We start from the raw sequence: 25,408 nt of genomic DNA on the forward strand, positions 1-25,408 counted from the left end.
TGGTCAGTCATTCTTTTCCTTTTTTTTTTTTTTTTGAGACAGAGTCTCGCTCTGTCGCCCAGGCTGGAGTGCAGTGGCCGGATCTCAGCTCACTGCAAGCTCCGCCTTCCGGGTTTACGCCATTCTCCTGCCTCAGCCTCCCAAGTAGCTGGGACTACAGGCGCCCGCCACCTCGCCCAGCTAGTTTTTTGTATTTTTTAGTAGAGACGGGGTTTCACCGTGTTAGCCAGGATGGTCTCCATCTCCTGACCTCGTGATCCGCCCATCTTGGCCTCCCAAAGTGCTGGGATTACAGGCTTGAGCCACCGCGCCCGGCCCATTCTTTTTCTTTTTAAAAAAAATTTTTATCTTCTTTATTTTAAGTAGAGATGGGATCTCACTATGTTGCCCAGGCTGGTCTTGAACTCCTGGGCTCAAGTGATCCTCCTGCCTCCCAAAGTGCTAGGATTACAGACATGATCCACTGCACCCGACCCAGTGGTACAGTTTTACACGCATTAGATGGTCAAGAAATACCTAAAGCTATAGTAAGTATAGAACTTTACTTTGAGAAGACCTAACATTTCCTTCAGAAAGTAAATATGAGAGGGGTGGAGATGGTGCATTATCTTATTTTATTTTTATTATTTTAAAAATGTATACATAATTGTACATATTTATGGGGTAGACAGCAATATTTCAATACATGTATACAATGTGTTTTGATCAAATCAGAGTAATTAGCATATTCATCACTGGTTTTTTGACACATGGTCGGGCTTTGTCACCCGGGCTGGAGTGCAGTGGTGTGATCTCAGCTCACTGCAACCTCTGCCTCCCAGGCTCAAGCCGTTCTCCCACCTCTGCCCCCTGAGGTGCTGGGAGAATAGGGATGCACCACCACACCTGGCTAATGTTTGTTTTTTTTGGTAGAGATGGGGTTTCACCATGTTGCGCAGGCTGATGTTGTTTTCTGATGTGAAGGGAAGAGGGCAACATGCTAGTTTTATACTAACGAAAATGAATGACATACCCAAACTGCCTGCACGGCCCATTCTGAGAGACAAAAGGAGATTTGTTAGACTGCAGTGGAAGATGGAGTGAGGGTGAGAGTTTCTGGGGGAAAACCAGACAAGAGCACAGAGGGCCAAGGGGAAGCACGGGAGGGTTCTGCACAGAGGATGGAACAGAGTCAGCCCTGAGAGCTGGGAACGTTTGAGGTCCGTCTGGAGCCCGTATTAGAGAAGGTTGAAGAAAGAGGCCAGTCTGTGGTCCAGCCAGGGTCCCGTGTCATCCACAGTGTGCAGGGAGGAGGATGGGGTCTCCACAGATTCCTTCCATCCGAAATGGAGGGTGCCCTCAGACAGAGAGCCAGACAGACAGACACTGGCTGAACGGCTCCTTGATGGAACACCAGGAGGAGGCAGCATGGCCTCCTTTCCACAGCTGTAGCCTCTGCCCTCCTGCTCCCATGCTCCGCACACGCCACAGTCTTTGAGCCGCCTCCCATGCCATGATTCGTCCCTTGGATACGACCATGCCTGGGGTTCAGTGGTCAGGAACATAACCCGCGCCTGTGAACATCCGGTCGGCCTCCATCCTGATCCCCGTGTGATTTCCGGGTCTGCGGGAGGGGCGGCAGCGGCCTCTGCACAGCCCTGAGCCTGTGCCGCAAGCGCTTCCTCCGGCTGTGCCAGTCCTCTGCCAGAAACCCTGCCAGGAGTATTAGGATCACAGCCCCGAGGCATATCCGGACCAGGTTGCCCTTGGTGTAGTACTGGCGGGCGGGACCTGGAGGAATGAGGACAGGCAGGAGCCGGTGAAAAAGCCCAGCTCCAGGACCGTCTCCAAGCCACATCCTGGGCTTCTCAGAGAGCCTGTTATTCTCTACTAGCTGGGATACCATTCTCTTTCCTGGAGGGTTCCTCCCCTCCCGAGCAGGTGTCAGGGCCAGATGACCCCAGTTCTCTAAGTAGCATCTCTCCCTCGTGTGCTCCCACAGGGCTCTGAGACAACTCTCCAGACACAGATGCTGCCTCGTTATCCGATGTATTGCAAAAGCGAAGACAGTTATAAAGGGTGGGGAAGAGATGGAATCTCTCTTTCTCTGACCCTTTTTAAAATCTCAACCTTCCCACCTGATCTTAATGCGCAATTCTGAACCCCATACGCTGATATTCTGCCTTCACTCTACACACTGGAACCCAAGAGCTGAGAGCTGCAGCCCCTGTGTAGACAAAGGACTTGGCTTTGGGCGAAGAGATAGGTGAGAAGGAAAGGGGTCTGGAGAGGACAACTTACTCACCAGCTGGAGAGCCTGACTCCTTTGGACTGGCGGTGATACTCCTAGAAGTCTCTGGGAACCAAAAAAAGGCTAAGTGTGAAATGAAACTATACTCCTTCCCCCTGTCACTGTGCCTACTCGGAGCACACACACACGGGGAGGTCGAATTCCACAGCATTTACGAAGATCATGGGCCGGGCACGGTGCCTCATGCCTGTAATCCCAACACTTTAGGAGGCTGAGGTGGGAGGGGAGGCTGAGGTGGGAGGGGAGGCTGAGGTGGGAGGCTGGCTTGAGTCCAGGCGTTGAAGACCCACCTGAGCAGCATGGAAAAACCCTATCTCTACAAAAAATACAAAAATTAGCCAGGCGTGGCGGCACGTGCCAGTAATCCCAGCTAGTCAGTGGGGGCTGAGGCAGGAAGATCACCTGAGCCCTGGGAGGCTGAGGCTGCAGTGAGCCAGGATTGTACCACTGCACTCTAGCCTGGGAAACAGAGCAAGACACTGTCCAAAAAAAAAAAAAAAAAAAAATAGCATGAACTATAGAGTCAGGCTGTCCTCCAGATTTGAACCCCAACTCTATCACCTGTTTTTTTTTTTGAGACAGAGTCTTGCTCTGTCGCCTGGGCTGGAGTGCAGTGGCCGGATCTCAGCTCACTGCAAGCTCCGCCTCCTGGGTTTACGCCATTCTCCTGCCTCAGCCTCCCGAGTAGCTGGGACTACAGGCGCCCGCCACCTCGCCCGGCTAGTTTTTTTTTTTTTTTTGTATTTTTGGTAGAGACGGGGTTTCACCGTGTTAGCCAGGATGGTCTCGATCTCCTGATCTCATGATCCGCCCGTCTCGGCCTCCCAAAGTGCTGGGATTACAGGCTTGAGCCACTGCACCCGGCCATCTATCACCTGTTAGATGTGAGCTATCTGGCAAGTGACTCAGCATCTGTAAGCCGGTTTCCCCATGTGTCCAATAAAATTAACGAGATCCCTTATAGGTTGATGTGAAAGTCAAGATACTAATAATGTTAGTAATATAAAGCACGGTGCTTGACCTATGAGCACCTCATACGTGCCAGCTCTCTTATTCCTCAAGTTTCTCCTGAGACTTGCCAGATACTCAGCCATGTGCTGGGAACCCACATATTAATAAGACATTGTCAGGCCAGGCATGGCACTGGCTGAATGCCTGTAATCCCAGCACTTTGGGAGGCCGAGGCAGGTGGATCACCTGAGGTCAAGAAATGGAGACCATCCTGGCCAACAAGGTGAAACCCCGTCTCTACTAAAAATACGAAAATTAGCTGGGCGTGGTGGTGCACGCCTGTAGTCCCAGCTACTCAGGAGTCGGAGGTTGCAGTGAGCCAAGATCGCAGAGTGAGCTGAAGTCACAGATCACAGAGTGAGCAGAGTGAGACTCCGTCTCAAAACAACAACAACAACAAAAACATAAGACATCGTCCATCTGCGGTTCCCAGACCATTGGAGGAGACAGAGAAGTAAAGCGTTTTGTTGTTGTTGTTGTTGTTTTTAATATGGAGTCTCACTCTGTTGTCCAGGCTGGAGTGATCTCAGCTCACTGCAACCTCCAACTGCTGGGTTCAAGCGATTCTCTTGCCTCAGCCTTGCAAGTAGCTGGAATTACAGGTGCCCACCACCACACCCGGCTAATTTTTGTATTTTCAGTAGAGACAGGGTTTCACCACGTTGGCCAGACTGGTCTCCTGACCTCAGGTGATCCACCCGCCTTGGCCTCCCAAAGTGCGGGGATGACAGCAAAGCGATAATTTTAATATACTATGAAAACTGCTGTAATAGACAGCCCACAAGACACTGAGCGAGAGCAGAGGAAGCCACCAATCCAGCCTGGACGGCCAAGGCTTTCGTGAGGAATTGACGCCATGGGGAAATGGAAGAAAAGGCAGAGCAAGTAGATTGGATGCAGAGTCAGGAGAGGTTAGGAAGCCTCCAGAAGAGATTCAAGTGACTGTGTGGGACTGAGAACAGCGTGGGAAGGAATGGAAGGTATGCAGACAAGATTGGAGGGATCAACAGTGGCTGGATATCTAAGCTCATGGAATAGCAAGCTGAGGAATTGGAACTGCATCCTGAGGGAGACTGGGAGGTTCTGAACTGAAGATAGGGAAGGACCCCATCGCAGGGTTAGAAATCTCTGGGATATGCCAGGCACGGTGGCTCACGCCTGTAATCCCAGCACTTTGGGAGGCCGAGACGGGTGGATCCCAAGGTCAGGAGTTCAAGACCAGCCTGGCCAAGATGCTGAAACCCTGTCTCTACTAAAAATACAAAAATTAGCCAGGTGTGGTGGCACGCACCTGTAATCTCAGCTTCTTGGAGTCTGAGGCAGGAGAGTCGCTTGAACCCGGGCAGCAGAGGTTACAGTGAGCCAAGATCTCGCCACTGCACTACAGCCTGGGTGACAGAGCAAGACTCTACCTCAAAAAAATAAAAATAAAAAATAAAAGTAGAACTCTCTGGGATCAGGTGCCTCATGAAAGCAAGAGTCCCGTGGGCCCATTGGAGATACCTACCCTGTTATCAGGAATCTGTGAAGGTGTTTAGTCTGGAAGGAAATGGAGATTTTCCAGGAAAGGCAAGGGGAAAGAGACTGAGGAAAGCGTATCTGCAGAGGCCTGGAGTGGTTAGAAGATGTACTAGGTCCAGGTGCCTACAGTCTGTGCGTCCGAGCACAGGTTCTACCGGACACAGTGGGGAGCAAGATTAAATACTCGGATCACAGCCAAGTCCAGAGGCCTAGGACTTTATCCTGGGAGCAGTGCGCAGGGATAGCTGGCGGTGTTTCTGCCACAGCCTTGCCCCGCCATCTTTGAAATGGCCCCATTACCCAAAATGCTCCTCCTCCTGAACCCCAGAGCTCCCCTCTGCGCCATGCTCTATCCTCACACCAAGGACTTTCTTGGGAAGAGACAGAGAGTTCCGTGAAGTGATTAAAAGCCTATAGGCTTAGATAATGGAAGAGAGAGTTCCATCCTCACACTCCTTTCTGCTGAGCATGAAATGCCTGGTTACTCACCAGTTGTGAAGACTTTGTTTGTGAATGAGACGGTCAGTTCAGTGGTGGCTTCTGAGAATTCTAAGAATTATAAGAAAGCAAAACAATGTGAGGTCTTCCCCGTGGTTCCCTATATCCTCTAGATACCTCCATTCCTCTGCTGAGATGTCTAGGCTCCCTGGAACCCCTTTCTCTGACACACACAGCGCAGACGCTGAATACAGACAGTTTGAAAGATGTTAGACTTATCTTCCATCGCCGGCTTAGTAAGAAGCAGATCCGTTCATCAGCTGATGGGCACTTGGGTGTTTTCCACGTTTTGCTATTGTGAATATTGCTGCTGTGAACATTCACATACAAGTTTTTGTGTGATCATAAGTTTTCTGTTCTCTTGGGTATACACCCAGGGGTGGTGGAATCACTGGGTCATATAGTAACTCTGTGTTTTACTTTTTACTTTTTGAAAAACTACCAGACTGTTTTTCTTTCTTTTCTTTTCTTTTTTTTTTTTTTTTTTTTTTTTTTGAGACGGAGTCTCATTCTGTTGCCCAGGCTGGAGTGCAGTGGCGCGATCTCAGCTCACTGCAACCTCCACCTCCCGGGTTCAAGCGATTCTCCTGCCTCAGCCTCCTGAGTAGCTGGGATTACAGGTGCCTGCCACCATGCCCGGCCAACTTTTTTTTTGTACTTTAGCAGAGATTGGGTTTCACCATATCGGCCAGGATGGTCTCGATCTCCTGACCTTGTGATCTACCCTCCTCAGCCTCTCAGAGTGCTGGGATTACAGGCTGCGCCTGGCCACAGACTGTTTCTCAAGGCAGCTGCACCATTTTATATTCCCACCAGCAATACAGGAAGGTTCTTCCAAATCCTCACCAATACTTCTTGTCCGTTTGTTTCATTTTAATAATCATAGCCATCCTAGTTGGCATGGTACATTTTATGGTATGTGGATTATATCTCAGTTTGAAGAAGAATAAGTGGATCCGCGTCTTCATGAGTTCACGTTAGGATGAATGAGCTCGTGTTAGCCTCAGAAGAAGAATGAGCTTGTGTTGGCCGGGCGCGGTGGCTCACGCCTATAATCCCAGCACTTTGGGAGGCTGAGGCGGGCGGATCACAAGGTCAGGAGATCGAGACCATCCTGGCAAACACGGTGAAACCCCGTCTCTATTAAAAATACAAAAAATTAGCCGGGCGTGGTGGCAGGTGGGTGCCTGTAGTCCCAGCTACTTGGGAGGCTGAGGCAGGAGAATGGCGTGAACCCAAGAGGCGCAGGTTGTGGTGAGCCAAGATCGCACCACTGCACTTTAGCCTGGGCAACAGAGTGAGACTTTGTTTCAAAAAGAAAAAAAAAAAAAAAAGAATGAGCTTGTGTTAGCCTCAGAACATGGGATCTCCACCTTCCTACTTAAGCCATTTTCTTTTTTTTTTTTTTTTTTTTTTTTTGAGAAGGAGTCTTGCTCTGTCACCCAGGCTGGAGTGCAGTGGCCAGATCTCAGCTCACTGCAAACTCCGCCTCCCGGGTTTATGCCATTCTCCTGCCTCAGCCTCCCGAGTAGCTGGGACTACAGGCGCCCGCCACCTCGCCCGGCTAGTTTTTTGTATTTTTTTAGTCGAGACGGGGTTTCACCGTGTTAGCCAGGATGGTCTCGATCTCCTGACCTCGTGATCCGCCCGCCTCGGTCTCCCAAAGTGCTGGGATTACAGGCTTGAGCCACTGCGCCCGGCCAAGCCATTTTCTTAACCAAGGACCTCCCGTGGCCATCAAACTGTTTCCTGAACTGCCTCAGCTGATAAATATGAAGCTCTTGTGGTGGTGGGTACCATCCTGGGAGTCTTTTTATGGTGGAACTAGCTCGACAAAACCTAGTTTATGCTCAGCTCTCTGTGGTATGAGAGTGTGGGTGTTATTTGGCCTTTGTTACTTCTCTTCCTGTGAGATGCATTAATAAGCCTTGTTTCTTTTTTTTTTAATTAAAATTTATTTTAAGTTCCAGGATCCGTGTGCAGGAGGTACAGGTTTGTTACGCAGGTAAACGTGTGCCTTGGTGGTTTGCTGCACCCATCAACCATCACCTAGGTATTAAACCCCACACGCATTAGCTACTTTTCCGGATCCTCTCCCTCCCCCGACTCCCCCCTACAGGCCCCAGTGTGTGATGTTCCCCTCCCTGTGTCCATGTGTTCTCATTGTTCGCCTCCCACTTACAAGTGAGAACATGTGGTGTTTGGTTTTCTGTTCTTGCGTTAGTTTGCTGAGGATAATGGCTTCCAGCTCCATCCATGTCCCTGCAAAGGATATGACCTCATTCCTTTTTATGGCTGCATAGTATTCCATGCTGTGTATGTACCGTATTTTCTTTATGCCATCTGTCAATGATGGGCATTTGGGTTGATTCCATATCTTTGCTATTGTGAATAGTGCTGCAATGAACATATGTGTGCATGTTATCTTTATAATACAATGATTTATATGCCTTTGGATATATAACCAGTAATGCGATTGCTGGGTCAAATGGTATTTCTGACCGGGTGCAGTGGCTCACACCTGTAATCCCAGCACTCTGGGAGGCCGAGGTGGGCAGATCGCCTGAGGTCAGGAGTTCAAGACCAGCCTGGCCAAGATGGTGAAACCCGTCTCTATCAAAAATATAAAAATTAGCCAGGCATTGTGGCAGGCACCTGTAGTCCCAGCTACTTGGGAGGCTGAGGCAGGAGAATCGCTTGAACCTGGGAGGCAGAGGTTGCAGTGAGCCAAGATTGCACCACTGCACTCCAGCCTGGGCGATGCAGTAAGACTCCATCTCAAAAAAAAAAAAAAAGGTTTAGCCAGGCGTGGTGACTCACACCTGTAATCCCAGCACTTTGCTGAGGTGGGCAGATCACCTGAGGCCAAGAGTTCAAGACCAGCCTGGCGAACATGGTGAAACCCCATATCTACAAAAATACAAAAATTAGCTGGGCGTGATGGCAGGTGCCTGTAATCCCAGCTACTCGGGAGGTTGAGGCAGGAGAATCGCTTAAACCCGGGAGGTGGAGGCTGAGGCAGCAGAATCACTTAAACCTGGGAGATGAAGGTTGCAGTGAGCTGAGATCACACCACTGTACTCCAGTCTGGGTGACAGAGCGAGGCTCTCCAAAAAAAAAAAAAGGCAGCATTTGTAAAGCACACCTGGCACATTCTGGGATACTTAACAAGGAAATGCATGCAACTCCTGTCCGACCTTTCAGAACCTCAGTTCTATTTCTTCTTCTGGATTCCTGTGTCCTACCCCTCACTGTGACCCTGGGGGCAAAACAGACTTTTTCTACCAAAAAACTAAATGATGTATTTTGTTTGATTTAATATGACGTTGTTAAGTGTACTGACCAGTGGCATCGGGTATGTTCACATTGTGGTACGATATTGTGGTATGTTGACCTCTAGAAGTTATTTTTCTTGCAAAACTGAAACTCTATGCCCATTAAACACTAATTCCTGCTCTCCCCTCTTTCTGGCCCTTAACAACCGCCATTATACTTTGTGTCTCTACAGTTTTGACATTAGATACCTCCTTTGAGTGGAATCATACAGTAGTTGTCCTTTTGTGACTGACTGACTTAGCATAATGTTCTCAAGGTATATCCATGTTGTAGTATGTGTCAGAATTTCCTTCTTTTTCAAGGCTGCGTAATATTCCATTGCATGTATATAACCACATTATGAGGCATGCTGCTCTCTTTTGAAAGAAACCCCCTTTAAGAATGGTAGCCATGCCGGGCGCGGTGGCTCAAGCCTGTAATCCCAGCACTTTGGGAGGCCGAGACGGGCGGATCACGAGGTCAGGAGATCGAGACCATCCTGGCGAACACAGTGAAACCCCGTCTCTACTAAAAATACAAAAAACTAGCCGGGCGAGGTGGCGGGCGCCTGTAGTCCCAGCTACTCGGGAGGCTGAGGCAGGAGAATGGCGTAAACCCGGGAGGCGGAGCTTTCAGTGAGCTGAGATCCGGCCACTGCACTCCAGCCTGGGCGACAGAGCGAGACTCCGTTTAAAAAAAAATAATAAGAATAAGAATAATAAAAAAAATAGCATGAACGATAGAGTCAGGCTGTCCTCCAGATTTGAACCCCAACTCTATCACCTGTTTTTTTTTTGAGACGGAGTCTTGCTCTGTCTCAAAAAAAAAGAATGGTAGCCAAGGCTGGCACGGTGGTTCACGCCTGTAATCCCAGCACTTTGGGAGGCTGAGGCAGGCAGATCATGAGGTCAGGAGTTCGAGACCAGCCTGACCCACAGAGTGAAACCCCGTCTCTACTAAAAATACAAAAATTAGCTGGGCGTGGTGGTGCGTGCCTGTAATCCCAGCTACTCGGGAGGCTGAGGCAGGAGAATCGCTTGAACCCAGGAGGCGGAGGTTGCAGTGAGCTGAGATCGCCCCAGTGCACTCCAGCCTGGGTGACAGAGTGAGACTTCATCAAAAAAAAAAAAAAAAAAAAGAAAAAAAGAAACCTCCATCCTCCCAGCTGCCTGCAGCCCAGGACTTCCTGCCCTCCCACTTCCTTCCCACCTATGGCCCCTCCTCTCGGAATGGCCCTCAGGACCTACAAAGGCTGAGGAAGAAAGGTTTGGTCTGCACCACCCCTACCTGTGACCATGAGCTCCAGGGGGTCGCTGGGAGCCGACCACAGGTATGGGTCCCTGCTGGAGAAGCTGTAGCACCGGTAGGTTCCGCTGTGGGCAGCGGTCACCGTGATGATGGGGAAACTAGCCCGGTACCATCTCTCAGGATTCTTGTAGGGCGCAGGGTCCCCTTCCTTGTACAGAGCAAATTGGTCAAAGCCATACCGGGTCTGACACTGTAGGGTCACGTCCCCTCCTGAGGACACCGCCGGGCCGGGCTGGGCTGAGAGCGAGGGCTTGGCAAAAACTCCTGGGAGAAAAGGAAAGTCTGATGTTAAAGGCAGCAGCCAGCATCTCAGCTGAGACTGGGGAGGTGCCCACACCTGCCTGAGAGCTGGGGAGCTTTCTGGCTGTATCCCTCCCAGACAGCACACTCCCCCAGCCAAGCTCCCAGAGAGGTCAAGTCACCGAGTGGTTGAGGAAGCGAGGCTGTGTGCTCACATCCTAGTGCCTGGGTGCAAATCCTGGTTCTGCCTTTAAGTGGCCCTGGAGACAAATCTCCCTCTGTATCTGAGCCTCATTGCCTTGTTCTGCTAAAATGGGGATGATCGAACGAGACAGTACACAGTAAGCATTTAGCAGAGTGCCTGTTGCCTGGCAAGCGCTTGAAATGAGATGGGAATAAGTAAACAGCTTAAGCTTCTACCATGCTGTAAGCTGGCATTGCCACATACAATCGTTACATTGTAAATGTGGCTGACAGTGCCAGCTCCAGGTGCCTTCCAAACTGAACTCATGACGTACATCAGTTCAGTGAATCTTCAGAGACCTGTGGAGTCCTCACTCTTAACGTCCCTATTTTATAAATGAAACTAAGGCACATGGCGTTAAATAATTTGTCCAACCCTGGGTAATAATACGGCAGTGCAAAAGAAAAGTTAACTGAGCCGGGCGCGGTGGCTCAAGCCTGTAATCCCAGCACTTTGGGAGGCCGAGACGGGTGGATCACTAGGTCAGGAGATCGAGACCATCCTGGCTAACACGGTGAAACCCCATCTCTACTAAAAAAATACAAAAAAAAAAAACTAGCTGGGCGAGGTGGCGGGCGCCTGTAGTCCCAGCTACTCGGGTGGCTGAGGCAGGAGAATGGCGTAAACCCAGGAGGCGGAGCTTGCAGTGAGCTGAGATCCGGCCACTGCACTCCAGCCTGGGCGACAGAGCCAGACTCCGTCTCAAAAAAAAAAAAAAGTTAACCGTGCGAGGTGATGTGTGTTAATTAGCTTGCTCGTGGTAACTATCTCACAGTGGATACGTACATCAAAACATGAACTTGTTCGCCTTGGATATGTTCCATTTTTGGTTTTCAATTATAACTCAACAAACCTGGGAAATTTTTAATTTAAAAATAAATAAAAACTTGTCCAAGATCATAAGGGGCAGAGCTGAAATTTGCACTCACGGAGTTTGATTCTAGGGTCTGCACTCCTCAACACGAACCTACACTACTCTGACGTGAGGGTATTGTGGTAGTCCGGTGTGGTGATGCATGCCTGCACATGGGAGGCAGTAAAACAAAGGTTGAGGCCGGGTGTGGCGGCTCACACCGCTCATCCCAGCACTTTGGGAGGCCAATGTGGGAGGATTGCTTGAGCCTAGGAAGTCGAGGCTGCAGTGAGCCGTGATCACTGTACTCCAGCCTGGGTGACAGAGTGAGACCTTGTCTCAAAAAAAGACAAAGAGAAAACAAAAGAAAAGAAGTAAGGAAGAGAAAAATATAAGCTGCCTGGTAATTATGGCATTCATTCAAGGAGAAGAAAAAAGAGAGGGAGGAAGAGAGGGTGGAAGGAAGGAAGGATATAAGCTGCCTGATAATTGTAACATTCACTCAGCAAATTGTCTCTTAATTTTCTCTTAAGCAGCTATTATGTGTCTGTCCGTATTCTTTTGTTGTTGTTGTGTTTTGTTTCGCTCTGTCGCCCAGGCTGGAGCACAATGGCATGATCTCGGCTCACTGCAATCTCCACCTCCCAGGTTGAAGCAATTCTTCTGCCTCAGCCTCGCGAGTAGCTGGGATTACAGACACTCGCCATCATGCCCGGCTAATTTTTGTATTTTGTAGAGTTTCACCATGTTGGCCAGTCTGGTCTTGAACCTCTGACCTCGGGTGATCCACCCGCCTTGGCCTCCCAAAGTGCTGGGATTACAGGCATGAGCCGCCCGCTCCCAGCTCTGTATTCTCACAACAACAACAAAAAAATCCCATCAGAAATTAAAAATAGCCATCACCAAGGTAAATAAAGGTATACTTGACATACCAGATAGTGAGGAGGGCCGTTTTGACTAGGGTGGTGGGGTAAATACTTAATAAGAAGACACCATTTGAGTCTGACCCCAAAAGAAGTAATGAGGGGCCAGGCTGGTCCATCCTAGTAGCAGAGAGGAGTGAGGGAGGAAAGAGGGGAGGTAGGCAGAATTTACAACGCGGAATAGACCACAGTGTAGCGGGCCAGGAATTAGGGTGGCATGAGTGAGGCACTCTCCTGGGATGTAAAATTTAATTATTCCCAAACAATTAACATATTTGAAAAAATGTCTGAAAATTTGAAGAGTAGGTCATTAAAACTCACATTATTCTATTTGAATACTTTATTCCCCTGAAAGAAAGATTTATTATGATTTTTTTTTTTTTTTGAGACGAAGTCTCGCTCTGTCACTCCGGCTGCAGCGCAGTGGCACGATCTTGGCTCACTGCAAGCTCCGCCTCCCGGGTTCACGCCATTCTCCTGCCTCAGCCTCCTGAGTAGCTGGGTCTACAGGCGCCACCACCACACCTGGCTAATTTTTTTGTATTTTTAGTAGAGACGGGATTTCATTGTGTTAGCCAGGATGGTCTCTATCTCTTGACCTTGTGATCCACCCGCCTCGGCCTCCCAAAATGCTGGGATTACAGGCGTGAGCCACCGCGTCTGGCCTATGGGTAGTTGTTTGTTTGTTTGTTCGTTTGTTGATACAGGGCCTCACTCTGTCACCCAAGCTGGAGTGCAGAGGCATGATCACAGCTCCCTGCAGCCTCAGCCTCCCTGGCTCAAGTGGTCCTCCTGCCTCAGCCTCCCAAAGTGCTGGGATTACAGGTGTGAGCCACTGGGACCAGTGCTACGTTTATTTTTTAGTTGTAACAAATGTAAGATGTTAACATGAGGGGATCCTGGGTGAAATATTTTCATTAATATTATCTTTGCAACTTTTCTGTCAGTCTAAAAATGATTCCAAAACCAAGTTTTAAAAAGAATCCTGAGCCAAGCATGGTGGCCTGTGACTGTAGTCCCTGCTACTCATGAGGCTGAGGCAGGAGGATTGCTTAAGGCAAGGAGTTCCAGGCTGCCGTGAGCTATGATTGCTCCTGTGAACAGCCACTGCACTCCAGCCTGGGCCACATAGCAAGACCCCCTCTCTAATTTTTTTAAGTGCATTAAAACACAGATGAAAGAGTGCCTGTTTTTCGTTTTGGCACAGGCTCTGGTATGACTTGGCACAGGCACTGCCTGATTCTGCCTTTATTTGAAATTCTGATTTTTTTTTTCATTGTGGATGGTTTGCGATTTATTTTGATTTTTTTAAAAATTGCATTAAAATATTATTCACACCCAGATGCAGTGGCTCAGGCCTGTAATCCCAACACTTTGGGAGGCCAAAGTGGAAGGATCGCTTGAGCCCAGGAGTTTGAGAGCCTAAGCAACATAGTGAGACCCTCTCTCTCTCTTTTATTTTAATGCCTTTTGTGAAAACTGTCAAGAGACCCCATCTCCACAAAAAAATTAAAAACGAGCTGGGCATGGTGGTGCACACCTGTAGTCCCAGGTACTTGGAGGGCTGAGGCAGGAGAATCACTTGAACTTACGAGGTGGAGACTGCAGTGAGCCAAGATCGCACCACTGCACTCCAGCCTGGGTGACGCAGCAAGGCCCTGTGTCCAAAAAATAAAACAAATAAAATATTATTCACATTGATCCATAAATGTTGTGGCACCACCACCTGCTAGGCCAGTGCCTGGTTTGCCTCGCCCTAATTCCGGCCCTAATCCCTGCTCTCAATGTCCCCCATATCTGTGTCCTGAACGGAGGACAAGGCAGTCCCAGGCTCCGATCCCCCTTCCTTTACCGGTGGCGACGAGCTCCAGCTGGTCGCTGGGCAGGGACCAGAGGCTTCCGTTCTGGTAGGAGCAGCGGTAGCGTCCAGCCAGACTTCTCTTCATGGCCGGGATGAAGAGGACCGCCTGATCCTGGTACCTGCTGGAACTCAGCTTCTCCAGGCGGTACAGGTCCACGCCCGGGGGTCCCTGGCACCGGAGGGTCACTGGCTTCTCCAGGGGCACCAGGGAGCTGGGCAGAGCCTGGAGGGAGGGCTTGGGCAGCAGTTCTGGAAGAGGAGCAGGGCTGGGTCAGCCTCCCCGCAGACCCCGCCTGGGCCCCGCTGCCCTCGCACGCTGGCGGATCCCGCAGGAGGGAAGGTGTCTGGGGAAAGGACTCACCTGTCTGCGCTGGCACATGCCCCAGACACAGCCCTGAGGAAAGAAGAAAGGGACCAGATGCCAGGACTCGCTTTTATGGACATTCCCGCCTGCTGGGCGCGGTGATAAGACATTTGCACGCATATGCTTTATTCTGTCCTAATTATTTATTTCTTCAAAAGATACATGTGCATATAATTTAAGTGAGAGAGGCCAGTCAGAAAAAGCCGCATAGTCTATGAGGTCATTTACATGAAATATCCAGAATAGGTAAATCTATAGGAGACGGAGAAGAAAACAGATCCATGGCTGGGGGTGGTGGGAGAGGAGGGCGAGACGTGGCGGCATAACGGGCGTGGGGTTCCCTCGGAGGGTGCCGAAATGTCTTGGAGTTAGATAGAGGTGATGACTGCACAACACTGAATGTACCAAATGCCAGCTATAGCAGACTTTTCTATGTATTTTACCACAATGACAACTCTTTTAAGGCCAGGCATGGTGGCTCACACCTGTAATCCCAGCATTTTGGGAGACCAAGGAGGGCAGATTATCTAAGGTCAGGAGTTGGAGACCAGCCTGGCCAACATAGTGAGACCTCATTTCTACCAAAAAAAAAAAAAACATTAGCCAGGCATGGTGGTATGCGCCTGTGGTCCAAGCTACTTGGGGGCTAAGGTTGGGAGGATTCCTTGAGCCCAGGATTCCTGGTCGAGCCTGCAGTGAGCCAAGATGGTGCCCACTGCGCTCCAGCCTGGACAGCATTGTGAGACCCCCATCTCAAAAAAATAGATCTTTTGAAAGTCAAGCAGAGATTCCTTGACCCACCCTGTCCAGCTCCCGTCACTGTCCCTGCCCCGCATACATTTTTTACTATTTCGGTTGTTCCTTCTGGCATTTTTATATCTTCATCATTCTAGGAAAGAGCACGCATACTGCTCTCTGCGGATTCCTTCGTGTTAGACATTGTCCATTGACTTCCTCAGTGGATGTGAGGAGTGGGACCTCAGATACTGCTGTCCCTTTGGTCTCCAATATGAAATAATATCCAAGTGCATTCCAATAGTATGCAATTGTATAGACAAGTATTGTAAATACTATTGCATATTGTATATTGTTGGATTTTATTGTATATGTAATATATGCAGTAAAACCCCACACTAATGGGATGTGTTGGGCTCCAGGGATGGAGCAGGATGGAGCCCCAGTGTGTAAGTCAGGTCATCTCAGCGTGTACTGGCCATGGGTTTCGCAGTATTTACAACGTTTGGTTGAATCAATATTCCGTGATTACATGGTAGGATGTAATATATATGATAATATATCGTTTCAAATAGCCTGAAGGAGGGTGGTGAAGGTTCCCAACACAGAGAAAGGATGCATGTTTGAGAACATGGGTGTGCTGCTTACCCTGACCTGATCACTGTATGTATATACACATATAGTGCATATATATAAACAGACATCTGTGCATACATGTATATGTGCGTATACATGTGTACATATGTGCACGCATATGTATACGCACACATGTATGTATATGTATGTATACATATGTGTATATACGTGTATATATGTATACAACTACATGTCTATAAGCGATCCCCTCCTGGGATTGCTTGAGCCCAGGAGGTCAAGGGTACCATGAGGTAAGATTGCACCACTGGCCGGGCGCAGTGGCTCACGCCTATAATCCCAGTGCTTTGGGAGGCCAAGGTGAGCAGATTACAAGGTGAGGAGTTCGAGACCAGCCTGGTCAACATGGTGAAACATCATCTCTACTAAAAATATAAAAAATTAGCTGGGCATGGTGGCATGTGCCTGTAATCCCAGCTACTTGGGAGGCTGAGTCAGGAGAATTGCTTGAACCCGGGAGGTGGAGGTTGCAGTGAGCTGAGATCGCGCCACTGCACTCCAGCCTGGGCGACACAACAAGATTCCATCTCAAAAAAAAAAAAAAAAATGAGATTGCACCAATGCACTCCGGACTGGGCAACACAGCAAGACCCTGTCTCAGTAAAATAAGAAGAAGAGGAAAAAAAAAAGTACTAATTATCTGAAATTCAAATTTAACCAGGCATCCAGTGTTTTATCTGGTAACTCTCCTTCTTACGCGTGCACGCACACACACACACACACACACACACACACACACACGCGGGATAGTTGTCATTCCCACGGCAAACAAGGACACTGGGCGCAGAGGCTGAGCAACCTTCTGTAGCTCATATAGCAAGAAGTGGGTGAACCCAGATCATCTCTTGATTCTGAGTTCAGAGAGTGACAACTGGTCACCAGCTCTCCCCATTGCCCACCACCCTTTGTCAACCACAGGCTCCCTCTGCACCCCAACCCAAGCTCCGGCTGCTTCTCTGTCCCCCTCCGCCTGCCCCATCACAGCCCACCTTAGCCTCTTGGTAGGTTTCCATGCGACCCTGTACCATGGCTGGGAACCTTCCAGGTGCCGTGCTGAGCGCCTCCTGTGCATGGACTCCAAGTCGCCGTAATAGTACGGGTTAGCTACCATTATCAGTCCCCTCTTATACATCAGACTAGTGAGACAGTATCTTATCCACAGTCCTACAACTGGCAGGAGGTGGGTTCAAACCCTAGCAGCACCGTTTAGTGGTAAAGAGTGTGGACTTGGGAACTTACAGGAGCAGAGGTGGTTACTGGGATGGTGGGGTAAGGTTTGGGGAGATGTTGGTCAGAGGAGACACAGTTTCAGTTGGACAGGAGGAGTGTATCTTGGAGATCTATTGCACATCGTGGTGACTGTAGTTAATAACAACATATTGCACACTCGCATATCACTGAGAGTAGATTTTAAAGTTCTCACTGGCCGGGCGCGGTGGCTCACGCCTGTAATCCCAGCATTTTGGGAAGCCAAGGCAGGTGGATCACCTGAAGTCAGGAGTTCAAGACCAGCCTGACCAACATGGTGAAACCCTGTCTCTACTAAAAGTACAAACATAAGCTGGGCGTAGTGGCAGGAGCCTGTAATCCCAGTTACTCAGGAGGCTGAGGCAGGAGAATCACTTTGAACCTGGGAGATGGAGGTTGCAGTGAGCTGACACCATGCCACTGCACTCCAGCCTGGGCGACAGAGTGAGACTCCATGTCAAAAAATAAGTAAAAATAAATGAGTGTGGAATACTACTCAGCCATTAAAATGAACAAAATAATGTCCTTTGGCCAGGCACAGTGGCTCACACCTGTAATGCCAGCACTCTGGGAGGCTGAGGCGGGTGGATCATGAGGTCAAGAGATCAAGACCATCCTTCCTCCTCAACATGGTGAAACCCCGTCTCTACTAAAAATACAAAAATTGGCATGGTGGCAGGTGCCTGTAGTCCCAGCTACTCGGGAGGCTGAGGCAGGAGAATTGCTTGAACCCGGGAGGAGGAGGTTGCAGTGAGCCAAGATCATGCTGATGTACTCCAGCCTCAGCAACAGCGAGATTCCATCTCACAAAAAAAAAAAAAAAAAAAAAAAAAAAAAAAAAGTCTTTTGCAGCAACTTGGATGTAGCTGGAAGGCATTATTCTAAGTAAAGTAACACAGGAGTGGAAAACAAAAATCTGTATGTTCTCACAAGTGAGAGCTAAGCTGTGGGTATGCAAAGGCATACAGGGTGATGTAATGGACTTCAGAGACTCAGAGGGGAAGGGCAGAAGGGGGGTAGGGATGAAAAACTACACATTAGGTACAAGGTATACTACTCAGGTGACAGGTGCACTAAAATCTCAGAATTCACTACTATATAGTTCATCCATGTAACCAACAACCACTTGTATCCCAAAAGCAATTGAAGCAAAAATTAAGCCAGATGCAGTAACCTGTACAGGTCACACCTGTAACCCCAACTCTTTGGGAGGCTGAGGTGGGTGGATCGCTTGAACCCAAGAGTTTGAGACCAGCCTGGGCAGCATAGCGAGACCCCATAACTACAAAAATTACAAAAATGAGCCAGGCATGATGGTGTGCAACTGTAGTTCTAGCTACTCAGGAGGCTGATGGGGAAGGACTGGTTGAGCCTGGGAGGTTGAGACTGCAGTGAGCCATGATCATGCCACTGCACTCCAGCCTGGGTGACAGAAGTGAGGCCCTGTCTCAAGTAAAATTAAATAAATAAAAGTTAAAACAGGCTGGACGCAGTGGCTCACGCCTGTAACCCCAGTACTTTGGGAGGCCAAGGCGGGTGGATCACCGGAAGTCAGGAGTTCAAGTCCAGCCTGGCCAACATGGTGAAACCACGTTGCTACTAAAAATATAAAAATTAGCCGGACCTGGCGGTGGATGCCTGTAATCCCAGCTACTTCGGAGGCTGAAGCAGGAGAATCACTTGGACCTGGGAGGCGGAGTTTGCAGTGAGCCGAGATCATGCCACTGCACTCCAGCCTGAGCGACCGACAGAGCAAGACTCCGTCTCAAAAAAAAAAAAATTTTAAACAAAGAATACACCCATGGATGGATAATGAATGAGAGGTTGTATTCGCAGTTAACCCTCTCATCTCCAGTAACACAACCATCTCCTTCCTGCTTAGTCTTTTGGAGGTGCTGTCCCTTTAGTGGTCAAATTCTCCTGAAGAAATCAGGAAATAATGCATTCGACATGCCCAGCACAAGTGAAGAGCAGGCAGCGGAAATGCATTCGACCTGCCACCCATCTGTCAGGAGACTCTTATTTACTCCACTGCTGTAGGGGATACTGACAAATTAAATCCATAACCTAGTCCAGATATCATCAAGTCCACAATGTTTTTTTTTTTGAGACCGAGTTTTGCTCTTGTTGCCCAGGCCGGAGTGCAATGGCGTGATCTCGGCTCACCGCAACCTCCGCCTCCCGGGTTCAAGCGATTCTCCTGCTTCAGCCTCCAGAGTAGCTGGGATTACAGGCATGCGCCACCACGCCCAGCTAATTTTGTATTTTTAGTAGAGATGGTGTTTCTCCATGTTGGTCAGGCTGGTCTCCAACTCCCAACCTCAGGTGATCCATCCGCCTCGGTCTCCCAAAGTGCATGAGCCACGGCAGTCAGCGTTTTTTTGAGACGGAGTCTCTCTCTATTGCCCAGGATGGAGTGCAATGTCTGACCTCAGCTCACTGCAACTTCTGCCTCCCAGTTTCAAGCAATTCTCCCACCTCAGCCTCCCGAGTAGCTGGGATTACAGGCACCCACCATCATGTCTGGCTAGTTGTTGTAGAGATGGGGTTTCACCATGTTGGCCAGGCTGGTCTTGAACTCCTGACCTCAGGTGATCCACCCACCTTGGCCTCCCAAAGTTGAGATTACAGGCATGAGCCACCGTGCCTGGCCCACAGTTTTTGGGTTTTTTTATTTTTATTTTATTTTATTTATTTATTTATTTTTTTTGAGACAGAGTCTCGCTCTGTCGCCCAGGCTGGAGTGCAGTGGCACGATCTCAGCTCACTGCAAGCTCCGCCTCCCGGGTTTACGCCATTCTCCTGCCTCAGCCTCCCGAGTAGCTAGGACTACAGGCACCCGCCACCTCGCCCGGCTAGTTTTTCGTATTTTTTAGTAGAGACGGGGTTTCACCGGGTTAGCCAGGATGGTCTCGATCTCCTGACCTTGTGATCCGGCCCGCCTCGGCCTCCCAAAGTTCTGGGATTACAGGCTTGAGCCACCGCGCCCGGCCCACAGTTTTTTAAAAAGGGGCATCTGCAGTGTAGTAGAACGAAGTTGTGACCAATGCTAGGATACCTCTGTTCATTTCCTGACCCAGCCACGAATACACTGGAATAACTCAGGCAAAACACACCACCTTGCTGACCCTCCGCTTCCCCACCCAACCAGTGAAGGGGCTCTCATAGGTCCCTTTTTGTCCTGAAATTCATCACCGATGCAAATTTCTTAAAAATCCTTTGTCTGGCACTCCATGCCTGTCTTTCAGCACTCCCCAGATCGACCTTCAGGACTCACCAAGACAGAAGAGGGCGGTCGGGGATGGAGACATGGTTCCTCAGCCCTGTCCTGAGCTCTGTGGCTAGGGAGGGAAGTGGTGGGAGCCTGGGGCACGGGCTCAGGATGTGATGAGGATGAAGAATGCTCTCCTCCCTTCCTCCGCCAGCCCCGGCCTTTCCTAATTGAGACTCATCGAGCCGTAGCGGGCTCCCCAGGACAGTGACTTGCACACAAGCTCCAAGGAGCCACGCTTATCTCCTCTGGCCAGCCTGGCGTTGCCCCGTTCGTCCGCCTGCTGGGGTCTAGTCTGTGTTCTCGTGCTCCCATAAACTCCCTGATGTCGCTAGGAAAATACTCATCAAAACCACAGTGAGATATGCCTTCACACCTTTTAGGATGGCTATTTTTTTTTTTTTTTGAGACAGAATCTCACTCTTTTTGCCCAGGCTGGAGTGCAGTGGCGCCATCTTGGCCCACTACAACCTCCACCTCCTGGGTTCAAGTGATTCTCCAGCCTCAGCCTCCCAAGTGGCTGGGGTTATAGGTATGCACCACCACGCCGGGCTAATTTTTGTATTTTTAGTAGAGATGGGGTTTCATCACATTGGCCAGGCTGGTCTTGAACTCCAAACTTCAGGTGATCTGCCCACATCGGCCTCCCAAAGGGCTGGGATTACAGGCATGAGCCACTGCGCCCGACCAGCTATAATTTTTTTTTTTAATGGAAAATAGCAAACGTTGGTGAGTATGCGGAAAAATTGGACCACGCGTGCATTGCTGGCGGGGACATAACATGGTGCCACTGCTGTGGAAAACAATTTTAGCAGCTCCTCCAAAAGTTAAATGTGAGATTGTCATAAAATCCAGCAATTTCACTTCTGGGTATACACCTAAAAGAATTGAAAACAGGATCTCTAACATATTTGTACACCAGTGTTCATAGCAGCTTTATTCACAATAGCCAAGAGGTGAAACCAACCAAATGCCCATCATCAACAATGGGTAAACAACATGCGGATCACAAGGTGAGGAGATCGAGACCATCCTGGCTAACATGGTGAAACCCCGTCTCTACTAAAGAATACAAAAAACTAGCCGGGCGACAAGGCGGGCGCCTGTAGTCCCAGCTACTTGGGAGGCGGAGGCAGGAGAATGGCATGAACCTGGGAGGCGGAGCTTGCAGTGAGCCGAGATGGCGCCACTGCACTCCAGCCTGGGTGACAGAGCCAGACTCCGTCTCAAAAAAAAAAAAAAAAAAAAAGAATAAAAATCAGCCGGGCGCAGTGGCTCACGCCTGTAATCTCAGCACTTTGGGAGGCTGAGGCGGGTGGATCACTTGAGGTCAGGAGTTCAAGACCAGCCTGGTTAACATGGTGAAACCCCATCTCTACTAAAAATACAAAAATTAGCTGGGCGTTAAATTAGCCGGGCATGGTGGCACATGCCTGTAATCCCAGCTACTTGGGAGATGGAGGCACAAGTCCCTGAGTAGCTGGGACTACAGGCTCCGGCCACCATGCCTGGCTAATTTTTTGTACTTTTAGTAGAGACAGGGTTTCACCACGTTAGGATGGTCTCGATCTACCCTGACCTTGTGATTCGGTCTCCCAAAGTGCTGGGATTACAGGCGTGAGCCACCGCACCTGGGCAATGCCATTGACTTGTATGTACACTTCCAAGTGGTTAAAATGATAAATATCAGGGTGTTTATATCTAAAACCCTCCCCGACATCATCTTCTCTACGTCTCCGATTAATTCAGCGACTGTGGTTGAATGCCTGCCACCTTTCAAATATTAGGTCAGGCACTCAGTATCGGCAGTTTTATCCATTATAAATGCTTTAAGCTGCATAGAATTTTAAACGTGAATAACAGTGGTTATAAATCTTTAATACAAAAGCTGGCTTTAAAATTATTGGTAAAATAAGATTAGAAATCTTAAGAATTGTTAGCATTTCTGTTTGCATTTATTGAACAAGTGGTTTTGTGCTTATCCCTGTAGAATACTATGAGATTTGCCACAAGGGTTATAAAACTATAAACTCCGGCGGGCACGGTGGCTTACGCCTGTAATCCCAACACTTTGGGAGGCCGAGGCGGGCGGATCACCTGAGGTTGGCAGTTCGAGACCAGCCTGACCAACATGGAGAAATCCCATCTCTACCAAAAATGCAAAATTAGCCGAGGGCGGTGGCGCACGCCTGTAATCCCAGCTATTCAGGAGGCGGAGGCAGGAGAATCGCTTGAACCCGGGAGGTGGAGGTTGCAGCGAGCCGAGATTGCGCCACTGCCCTCCAGCCTGGGCAACACGAGTGCAACTCTGTCTAAAAAAAAAAAAAAAAAAAAAAAAAATTGTTTTTTTGTGGAGTTGGTTTTCACTGTGTTGCCCAGGCTGGTCTTGAACTCCTAGGCTCAAGCAATCCGCTGACCTCAGCCTCCCAAAGTGCTGGGATTGCAGGTGTGAGCCACTGCGCCTGGCCCCACTGGGTCCTTTAGATGCATGAAAAGATTCAAACCCAACAGTAAAGGTCAGTCAGTCACCCGATGGCAGAGACTGGGGTGCCTCTGGCATCTGGTCAGGTGAAGCCAAGGACACTGCTCAGCATTCTTCAGTGCACAGGACAGCCCCACCACGGCAGAGTATGATCCGGCTCGCGGTGACATATGTAGGTGTGATTGATGGTATTTAGAAAGAATATTATCACTTGTTTCCCGTAAGAGCGACTTAGAGCAAGAAAATGGTACTCTTTTTTTTTTTTTGAGACGGAGTCTCGCTCTGTCGCCCGGGCTGGAGTGCAGTGGCCGGATCTCAGCTCACTGCAAGCTCCGCCTCCCGGGTTTACGCCATCCTCCTGCCTCAGCCTCCCGAGTAGCTGGGACTACAGGCGCCCGCCACCTCGCCCGGCTAGTTTTTTGTATTTTTTAGTAGAGACGGGGTTTCACCGTGTTAGCCAGGATGGTCTCGATCTCCTGACCTTGTGATCCTCCCGTCTCGGCCTCCCAAAGTGCTAGGATTACAGGCTTGAGCCACCGCGCCCGGCCGAAAATGGTATTCTTAAGGCCTTCTCCTATGAGGCTCCAAGCCAGTGTTGCCGTCGCAGAAGATGCTGGACTCGTTTTTTCCTTGAGAGAATTGTACTCAAGATGATGTACATGTCGCCCTGGGTGCCACTTGGGTGGTTTGGAGAAGTGCTCGGACACAACACGCCCTGATGAGTCAACAGCACACAGCTGGACCCGTCTTCTGGCTTGCGGTTCACGGGCTGTGTTTAACCCTCTGGTTCCTTCACAATCACGCTGGAAGACACGTTGCCTCTGAATCACGCCAGGCAGGTTCTCCCTGTGCGACTGTGTGCTGCAGGGCTGGAAATCAGGGTGGCACTCCGCTACAGCAGCAACCTGACCAGGAAGGCAAGAAGATGCTGCCATCTTTAGAGTTTGTCCTTTGACTTTACTCGATATGAATGAAGATGGAGCACTTCCCCACTGCACAACAGGAGAAGTCCAGAAAACTTTCTGGAGCTAGCGAGAGGGTGATGCAGCGGACAGCTATGGCTGATGACTGCCCTCACCTCTGACTCCCGCCTCCTCCCTTTCTGAACGCACATCTATCACCAACCATAGGTTCCGGTTTGGGGTTTGTGGGCTGGAAAAAAAAAAAGGAAACCTGGCTTTCTACTAAAAAACACTTCCTTTGCCCATTTATCCAACTCAAACCCCTGGAGGGCCGCATAACATCATCCTCCGTCCCAGGCAACGAGGTGTTTCTGGAGCACTCCGGTGTATCAGGGACCTGGTCAGTTGCCATCGCATATGTATGTGGGGCCAGGCCCTGTGCCACCGAAGAGGGGGATGTTGAAAACTTGTTACAGCCGGGAGCGGTGCCACCTTGGTTCAAGCAGTTCTTCTGCCTCAGCCTCCCTAGTAGCTGGGATTACAGGAGTGCACCACCACGCCTGGCCAGCGTTGTGTACTTTGTATCACAATTTTAAAAAGGAAAGAGTGCCTGGGTGAGTCCTACGCACCTATTCAGAGAACTAGAGGCTTTGAGGTTATCCTCAGCCCACCCATCTCATGGGAGTGTTTTTCAAACTTGCTTTTCTCCCAGTGAGAAATCCATCCCACACACACTCTCTCCTGTCGGCGTGCTTCCCATTCCCCCTCCTGGTATTCACACGCTGGAGGGGTCCACTCCTCTTGGGCTGAGTCTGTAACTTGCCCCCAAGCGAGAGCATACAGCAAGCTCACGCACGTGGTTGTTGGTGTGATTCAGTTTCTCCCGGTTGTTAGAGTCTCCGTTCCTCCCTGGCTTCTCCATAGGGCCGCTCACCATGACAGCTGGCTCCACCACAGCCAGCCAGCGAGAGGGCAAGACAGAGGGCTGACCGGAGCGATGCTACCATCACAGAGGTCGGTTTTGTAGCCTAACCACAAGACTAACCAATTATCACCTCTGGCCTGTCCTACTGCTAGAAACCAGTCGCTACGCCGGGCGCGGTGGCTCACGCCTGTAATCCCAGCACTTTGGGAGGCCGAGCTGGATGAATCATGAGGTCAGGAGATCGAGACCATCCTGGCTAACACAATGAAACCCCGTCTCTACTAAAAATATTTAAAAATTAGCCAGGCATGGTGGCAGGCACCTTTAGTCCCAGCTACTCGGGAGCCTGAGGCAGGAGAATGGCGTGAACTCAGGAAGCAGAGCTTGCAGTGAGCGGGAGATCACACCACTGCACTCCAGCCTGGGCAACAGAGCAAGACTCCGCCTCAAAAAAAAAAAAAAGTCGCTACATCTCCCCCACAGTCAAAGGGAGGTGGTCTCACTGTGGGGTCCACTGGAAGTTGCCTGCCAGAGTCAGGTCATCCCAAATACCCCTCCAGCCGTTGGGTATGGCACCAGAAAGAAAGCCACGGCCAGGTACAGTGGCTCATACCTGTCATCCCAACAATTTGGGAGGCCATGGCAGAAGGATCACTTGAGCTCGGGAGTTTGAGACCAGCCTGGGCAACATAGCAAGACCCCACCCCTACAAATAATTAGCCAAGTATGGTGGCATGCACCTGTAGTGCCAGCTACTCAGGAG

The 25,408-nt window shown here is 49.7% G+C and overlaps 1 protein-coding gene across 1 annotated transcript; it reads right to left on the bottom strand.

The window, feature by feature from the left end:
- Positions 1 to 330: 330 nt before the first annotated feature.
- GP6 (glycoprotein VI platelet) lies at positions 331 to 20,406 on the bottom strand. Its single transcript, XM_010379165.2, has 7 exons — positions 20,343 to 20,406; positions 14,426 to 14,458; positions 14,056 to 14,313; positions 9,923 to 10,207; positions 5,312 to 5,371; positions 2,285 to 2,335; positions 331 to 1,770 (listed from the first exon to the last, which is right to left on the bottom strand). Exons 1-7 carry the CDS (start codon positions 20,374 to 20,376, stop codon positions 1,535 to 1,537), a joined length of 957 nt encoding a protein of 318 aa, XP_010377467.1. The 5' UTR covers positions 20,377 to 20,406; the 3' UTR covers positions 331 to 1,534.
- Between the last annotated feature and the right edge of the window lie 5,002 nt (positions 20,407 to 25,408).

The sequence above is a fragment of the Rhinopithecus roxellana genome, chromosome 12 (genome assembly GCF_007565055.1).
Source record: "Rhinopithecus roxellana isolate Shanxi Qingling chromosome 12, ASM756505v1, whole genome shotgun sequence".
Classification (NCBI taxonomy): Eukaryota; Metazoa; Chordata; class Mammalia; order Primates; family Cercopithecidae; genus Rhinopithecus; species Rhinopithecus roxellana.

Bases quoted from the DNA above. Each gene is read 5' to 3' on its own strand.
- GP6 (XM_010379165.2), bottom strand. From the start codon at position 20,376: ATGTCTCCATCCCCGACCGCCCTCTTCTGTCTTG. The intron at 2,336-5,311 runs GTGAGTAACCAG...TTTGGTTCCCAG, and splicing joins AAACAAAGTCTTCACAACTG to AGACTTCTAGGAGTATCACC. The intron at 1,771-2,284 runs GTGAGTAAGTTG...TCATTCCTCCAG, and splicing joins GGAGTCAGGCTCTCCAGCTG to GTCCCGCCCGCCAGTACTAC.